Here is an 8146-nt window from a genome sequence, read left to right on the forward strand (position 1 = left end):
CTTTCCTGCCACTGTTACGTAGCCTAAGGATTCCTGGTCATTAGCCCGCCCTATTGAGCAGATTTCCTGCAGATCAATATAAAGGTAAACTTTCAATAATGCTGTTTAGATGAATTAATGATTTCATAAAATTCCTGATTTGGTTCAAATAATTTTAGGAAGAAAGTTTTAAGATGGTTTTATTTGTTTTACTAGAAATATATAATAAAGTTAGAATCAAGAATAAAATGAGCCCCCTCATAAATATTAAGTAAAAGCTACATAATAAGCAGTACAATGAACTTTCAAAATTACACTGAAAAGAGATAGGTGCTTGGAAAAAGTTTGTGTTAAAGAGAAAATGTTCAGGTGCAAGGATGAAGCCACAGGTGTGCACTATGATGAGGCAAAGCCATGTAAAAACTTTTGCTTTGAACTTAGATAATGAGCTGACAATATGAAACACTGCTTTGTACTTGTTATTAACTCTCTGTAACTTCCCTTTCATGTAACTTTTTATCTATGAGGTAATTCTTCTTACATAGAGAAATTTTTGTCTGAAAATTTTGTCTAAAGCTATAAAAAGGCTGAAAGCAATAAAGACAAGTAGTACAGCCCGTTCTACTTCACCCGTTTTGTGTATTCTCTGTGTGAGTGACTTTTTTCCTTTCCTTTTCTGTCTGTTTCAAAAGAGTTAATGAGCTTCCTGGCCAGTGAGAGGCTTCTTAGCTGACTGACCAGAGGAAGACGCACTAGCAATAAATCCTCCTTATAACTGCCCAGCGCTTACGCATTAAGAATTAAGCGCTTTTTAGCACTTACTGAGGCACAGAACAGTAACAAAGAGTTGTTTCCCCAGCACTTATTCAAGCATAGAGAGTTAAAGAGAAAAGAAGCCAGTAGTTTTCAGCCAGAGAATAAGCATGAGGGTGTTACGTGTCCAGCGGCCACCAGCTTCCACTCCCCAGTAGCTAAGAGGCACAAAGCTGGAGATCATCAGCTTTGGCTTTCATCCAACTCTGTGTTCCACCTCCACTCCGAACCAGAAGACCAGGGCAGGCCGCCAACTCTTGAAGACAGGAACTAGCTGATAGATTGTGATTTTATTTAACAAAAGTAGCACTATTATAGTATTGTTTGCATCCTAGCTCCCAATGCATAGCTTAGCAGATAGTAAATGTCTAGGAAAATATCTTTCCAGTGGCTGAGATTTTAGGATGTAGAAGGTAAAGAAAGTTTAAAATTGATGATTCTGTTGTTACGAAACTTTGCAAGAAGATCCAAGTAGCCACTCATTGAGATTCTTATGGTAAAGAAATCCTATAATAAACTCTTTGCAGAAAGTATTTGAATCTAAATGACTGTATTAGAAATATCTCCTTGTTGGTTTAGACTGTATATTTAACTTCATTATAATTTGTTTCCTCAGACAATACAGTTCAGAAAAATAAAGAGGCAGATGTCACTGAAGGATTAGATCTGGAAGAAATGCTTCAGTGTGTGTCTAACAAAATGGAGCCTTATGCCACAGCAGACTTTAATGAACAAGCTAAGGGAAACTGTGAAATTATAAATGAACTGCTTGCTATTTCCATGCAAAAAGGCCGGATGAAGAAAAGACTGAGTGAACTTGGGATCGTACAAGCTGACGACGACTTAATGTCACAGGAGATGTTTATTGAAATTGTGGGGAACCAGTTTAAGTGGAATGGCAAGGGGAGTTTTGGCACCTTTCTTTATTAGCTACAATGAGACCAATAGCTCACAAAGTATTGTGTTTTGACATGTCCTAAGCACGCTACTTATATACGTTGCTTCATTTGCTTCATAACTGTATATTATATAAAGTGTACTTGATTAAGCTCGTGTGAAATATGGGTTTATTTCTACCTAAATGTATTATATACAGAGCACACCTTTGTAGGAAAGCCATAAAAAACAGAAAATATGAATGTACATGTAGCTCAATAGTAGAGCATTTGTCTAACACGTCCAAGGCCCAAGGTTCAATACCCAGCTCTCCCCCTCGCTTCCCTCCCCAAAAAGAAAGAAAACTAATTGGAGATTTCTTATCTAGAAAATCCCCTTTTTTAACGGAATAGCTCTGCTATATTGAGCCTTCTAGTACTTTTTTTTTCTTGTAAATACCCTTTAGCATTGAAGGTGAAAGAGAAAGAGGTGCAAGATGTGAGAGTAAGTGTGCAGTAGGTGTCATGTGTTCAGTGTCCTTTGTTTGTTTGTGATAGTGTCTCTCTAGAAACTCAGTGTGTAAACCATGCTGGTCTCAGGCTCATTGACTCGCCTTACCTCTGCCTCCCATGTGCTGAGATTAGAGACACATGCCACCATACCTAGTTTGAATGGGATACTTTTTTAATTGAAATTATTGTCATTAAATAGGTCACAGGTATGTGTTCAGAGCCAGTATTGAATATAAATGATTATAAGAATATTTAATTGCATGTAAAACTTTTGAAGTATGCAAAAGTATGTTACAGTTAACATTTTTTTCCTGACTTTTTAGGCATGTGAAAATTTCATAAAACTGTTGTTTGAAATTTTTCTATTTTCTCTGCTCATCAGCTAAAACCTCTCAAAGCCTCTTCCCACAGGTAAAGCTTAATGAGCTGGGTCAACAATGCTCCCATCCAGGTGGTCCAAATGCAGTGAGACCAGGACCTGAGATATTGGGATTTAGACATCACATGGTGAAAGCTCAGAGTAACCTGATTTGATGAGTTTGAATTGAGGGATAAATGTGTAGCAGGACAGGTCTTTCTTGTTTTGTATATGAAGGCTTCAAACTACCAGGGTATCACAATTAAAGACCAGTTTTGAAATGTACTGGCCCAATGGACTGAGGATTAGGGAGACAAAATATATAAATATATTTATTACAGTTCCTCGCATTGTGGTGACCTATAACCATAAATAATATAAAATAAAAATTAGAAAAATTAATAATATATCACATTTAATAAAAATAATGTCTTTCCTTGAAATTCAGTATAAGAGTTTCTGTTTCATGTTTTAACTTATTTCACTACTAATTGTTTTTAACCTTCCCACCGGGGAAGATGCGCCAGCTAACAATAGTGCTCCTCGGTGTTTGTCCTCTGTTTCGTGCTTTTCTCCCAGGCTTGTCTAATAATTACCAGGTGAAAAGTAGCTGCAGTTTACCTGAACCATGAAGCCACAAAGCTCTTGTTTCCTAAAGTCTCTCATTAATTGTTAATACCCTGGGCACCCTTCCACTCGTGGGACAGATTAACAACTCCACTGCAAGTTGAGTAATGGGCCATGCAACCTTGATTCCCAGAGGAAGAAAGGAAAGTCCCTACTGAGTGTTGCGAGGGGAGCTCAGGCAATCCCTGTAGAGGGACTTGGTGAGCACAGGGTCTTTGCCCACAAATGGGTGATAAGACAAATGAATAGGTTATTGAAAGACAGGCACAAGATCCACTGAAATGCAAATCCCTGCAGAGCTGGAAAAGGTCTGACTCCGGACTGCAAGTTTGGGCCAGGAACCACCATGCTCTGTCCCTTCAGCACACTCAAACCCTGAGGAACATATCCATGTCAATCAAGACTCACTGGCTAATCAGAGCCTTAGGCAGATCTGCCAGTCAGAAGGGGAGAAGGGCCCCCCTTGGGTGCTAAGCGCCTGGTTGCGTTTATCCGCTAGACAGACTTGAGTAGTTCCATGTGATGAGCTCTGAGCCCTGCTTATGGGTGTTGTGAGGTGCGCTCAGTCAAGCTCCGAAGTTGCAACATGGCGAGCACAGGGTCATTGCCCACAACAGGAAGTAGCAGGGGACTAAGCCGCGGGAGCTGGTGTGGTGTGGTCTTTCCTGGGGCTGGGTAGGAACCGGCAGCCACCTGTGAGGTTTCCTTGTGGCCCTAGCCACTCACTGCATCTGCGCAGAGTATTTGGAACAAGGGCTTAAGTGTAGAAACATCCTTGGCAGAATGAGAAACTCGGAGAGCCTTCGTTTCTACAAGTTCTGCCCTTGGCATTTAACATTAAGGTGTACAATCCATTTGTAATTAATTTTGTGGCGGTTGTAAAAGACCTCTCCTGTGTTGGGTAGCAACTCAATATAAATCTGGTGTAAAAGAGCAGCGTCAATGATGTGCAGGATGCACCAATGCTTAGTGTCAGAAGCCAGGTCCGCGATCTCTTGAAGGTGGGGAATAGCGTCCGCGGGGCCAAGACTTGGTCTTGCGAGATATTTTAGGTTGCTTTTTAATAAGACGTTTACCTTTCTTACGTCTAAGTTACTTTGCAGCAGTAACTGTCTGGTCTGAGTTCCCGAGGCCGGAAACTGCTGTCTCTGACATTTAGTACCTCTTCAGCCTTTGTCCTTATGTCCACCTGCTAGTTGCAGGAAGAAAAAGGGACACTTTGAGAAGTGATTTTAATCTTTACTTTTAAGTTCTCCAAAGGAAAAAAAACCTAAAAAGTTATCTCTTAATTACTAAGCTTCCTTTTAATTTTTAAGTTATTCTACTCTGCAATTCTTCCTGTCTTGCTCTATACTCCTGCTCTAATATAACAATGGCCTTGCAATGTCTTTGTTCCTAGTTTTCTGTACCTTTCCTAGGGGAATAGATCACATGGTTTTTCCAAGCTGTTTTTTTTTTTTTTTTACAAAAGTTCACCAAAAGTTCAAACATAAATTCAAATAATAAATAAGACGTTTACAGCAGAGAATGTTTACATATGTATCCATTAAGACTAGACATTCATTATCTGTCACTAGCTCTACAGATTCCTGGAGAGTTAAAGACCATTACTGAGTTATCATTGAAGTTTTGTATAGATAAACCCAATCAATATTTTATTTTCTGACTTTGTACCTATAATAAATTGTTAGTTCCCTTTTTATGACCTTTGGTTAATTGTTTTACAACCTCTTACAATGTGTTCTAAGTTGTGGCTGCCTGCTTTCAGAAGCAATTAACTTGGACTTCACAGTTTGTTCGTATGTTTCTGCTGACTTAATAGATGCCTCCCATTTCCTTCCATATAAGGGGTGTACAAGGTGCTATACTTCTTAAGCTTACTTAGCATAAGACATAGTTTGTACAAGACCTGCCCACCCCAGCTTTAATACTTTCTATCTCCTCATTTTCCTGTTTTTCACCATCTGGGACCTTCTACTTAGGATCCCATTACCAAAGAATGTTTTAGGGCACCGATGTACTTAATAATTCTGGGATGTCTTTGCTGTGTAAATCTCCCATCTGTCTACATGGCTAGACTTGCAGTCTCCAATCCACATTTAAATTGTTCAAACCTTAACCTGGAACCTGAAACAAAAAGAAACTTAACCTCCCCACCAGATAGGAGAGAAACAAGGATAGAGGAGAAAGAGATCCTTGAATCTAATTTCTTTGCTTTTGTTTCTTCTTTGACCACATCTACAAACAAACCACAACCAACCTTCCTAAAGGACCAACAACCTTCCATCCTGCCTCTTACGGCACTCACATTTATGTACCCTCCAAAAAGTTCTTGGAATTCCAGATGTCACACGATCACACAAATCTGTAGCTGTCAAAACATTGCTTCTAGTAGAGCTGACACAAATCATGGTCAGTGGTTGCAGATAGAAGCAGCCTCACATCACTACATCTGGGATTAAAACAAAAGCACATTAAAAAAAAAAAAGACAAAATTCAAGAATTCTCAAAAATGTCACTAAATACCAGAGTTGGATGACAACTATTATTAAAGAGATTTTTAAATTAATCTTTTAATTGTATATGGAGTGATTTCTCCCTGGGAAGGCATATTAATTCTAGAACAACTGCATCTTCAGCCTTTCTAAAAAAAAAAAATGTTTCTGAGACAAACTATGTTTGCTTGGGTTCCCCTTGCTCCTAGTCTCTTGCTCCCCCAGGGCAATATCCTTGCTTTTCTCTTGAGTAAACGTCCTAAATCCTTAAATTAAAGGGATATAACAGTTTGAAAATGTGAGTCATGTAATAAACTGCCCATCACGGGGAAAAGACTTGCACGTGGAGTGGCTTCTGCCTTCAGATCAGAACAGGAGGAACAGTTCACTGTAGTCTGCAGGGTGAAACAGGGCAGGCTACATCACAGACTAAAGTTTCAGGGTTAGCACCATTATGAAGAAGGACCTTATTCAGGCGGGGAGATAATTTTGTAATTTCACAGCATTCATTAACTCATGAATATGACTGAAAACAGACCAGATCCATGGGTATACAATTTGGGAAGGTTGTGTTGAGCAAATAAACATTGAATTTCTAATTAGGGGGCTGTCCAGTGGAGATTTCTACAATCTTCATTAACATTTAGTCACCTCAGAGGGTTGACACATAGGCCTTTGGCTGTACCTGTGTGTGTCAGGTTACAAATCTCAGCAGCTAACAAAGAACAAGAGAGGGTCAAGGTCAGACAGTAGCTAATTAATGCCATTTCATCTACCAGGTGATGGCCTGTTCTCCCCACCCGCTGCTGGGCATGGAATCTATCATCCGGAATTCAACACGTATTCCAATTCACCAGAATTATCAGTCCCCGTCCTACATCTTCTCCACTTTGCTCCCACCTCTCCGTCCAAAAGCCCGTGTTTTTTTTTTTAAAGTCCATATAACTGTGCATTTTTCAATTATATTTATCTTTTAAAGACGTCAATTGGTGTTACTTTTTAAATTTTATATTCTTAATTCATCACTGCTCTAATCTCTCATTTGTTTCTATTCTCCAGTGTCTCTGGGTTATTAAGAATTGTATTCCTTTTTCACAGTGCTTTGATTATTTGTTTTTACTTAGAGCAATATCTTCTGAGCTTAGGCTTGCCTCATGCTATATAGTTAAGACTTGCTTTGAACGCCTAATCCTGCCTCTACTATCCAGTGCCTGGAAGACAGTCCTGCAGCTCCTTCCAGGCTGGGCCCTGACTGGTCAGTGAGAAGGAAGAGACCAGTGAGTGAGTTTCCCTCCTACCTCCCTGACTTTTTAGGGGAAATTTGAAATAAAGAGGGACCTGTGTGAGAATTGAGTTTGTCAACTACCTTTGAAGCTGGTGTATTCACAGCAAAGAAAGGTATGTGGAGGAAGGAAGGAAGCTCTCCTGCTTTGACAGTAGCTGGCATTAGCATCGGGTAGGCAGGTCAATTTTAGATGGTCAATAAAAGTTCAAAATGGCCATTTTTGTAGGTTCACAGACCAGGGCAACCAAGATTCTAAATAAGGATCTGAATTTATTTCTAAAAACCAAATTACTGTAGTTACACTAGTTCAACCAACACAGAAGATTTTGACAACCTGGTGCGTCTGTGCCTGACAGAGATGTGATTTTGCCTGGTTGAAAGTGCACAGCCTGAGATGAGAGATTGAGTAATATTTGCTGTGCTCTAGTATACCTGTCTATCCCTGGAGAACGCTGGACCATAAAGCCTGTTTCAACTTTTTAAAATAATTTTTGAGAATATTATTATGTAATTTCAGCCTCTTTGTTAATGTTAAATCTCAAAATCTGGGGCAAACGACTTAGGCACCTGTTTAACAAATCAGAGTGGACCTGGCTGTGAGTTCCCGCAGCATCTGTCAGTCTCTCCTGGGACAGGGTATTGCTGCCATATCCACCCTCTAGATTAGAGACTGGGCTGCCTCTCCTTATGTAACCCAACCATTTTGGTTACCTGCTAGCGGCTTTAAAGCCTGAAGGTCTTTGGACATTCTAGCTCTCTAGCTATACTGAAATGCTGGTGACAACTCTGAGGGAAAAAAGCAGCCTGCTTAGGCGATTGGCACCTGTAGCCTAACAGTGGAGGATTAAGTAATGTGGATTTTGTTCTATCTCAGCAGGAACTGTGTGACTCTAAGTTTCAGCCTGCTAGTTTGAAGTTGCGGGAAGAAAAAGAGAGACTTTGAAAAGTGTTTATAGCATTTATTACCAAGTTGTAAAAGGTTTCCTATGGAAGTTCTCTAAGAAAAAAGGGGGAAAAGCAAAATGCAAAAGGAGGATAAGGGAAAATTCTACACCTCTTTGTCTAAGTGTTCTGTCCAAAAGAACAAAAACAAAACAAAACAAAACAAAACAAAACAAAAGACCAAAAAAAAAAAAAAAACCCAAAAAAACAAAAGTTCTCCTCAGCTCAGTTCTTACTCTTCTCTTGGTCCTCAGCACGT

The 8146-nt window shown here is 39.6% G+C and overlaps 1 protein-coding gene across 2 annotated transcripts in view; it reads left to right on the forward strand.

The window, feature by feature from the left end:
• Nucleotides 1-2985, forward strand: part of Shcbp1 (SHC binding and spindle associated 1) — a 31567-nt gene extending 28582 nt beyond the window's left edge. The window contains exon 12 of one of the 2 annotated variants that reach the window (XM_039095271.2): nucleotides 1409-1840. In XM_039095271.2, coding sequence (XP_038951199.1) covers nucleotides 1409-1722 — 314 coding nt within the window. In that variant the 3' untranslated portion in view covers nucleotides 1723-1840. Of the gene's footprint in view, nucleotides 1-1408 lie in introns of both variants that reach the window. The other variant, NM_001399215.1, reaches the window with a different exon arrangement.
• Nucleotides 2986-8146: the final 5161 nt, after the last annotated feature.

The sequence above is a fragment of the Rattus norvegicus genome, chromosome 16, assembly GCF_036323735.1.
Source record: "Rattus norvegicus strain BN/NHsdMcwi chromosome 16, GRCr8, whole genome shotgun sequence".
Classification (NCBI taxonomy): Eukaryota; Metazoa; Chordata; class Mammalia; order Rodentia; family Muridae; genus Rattus; species Rattus norvegicus.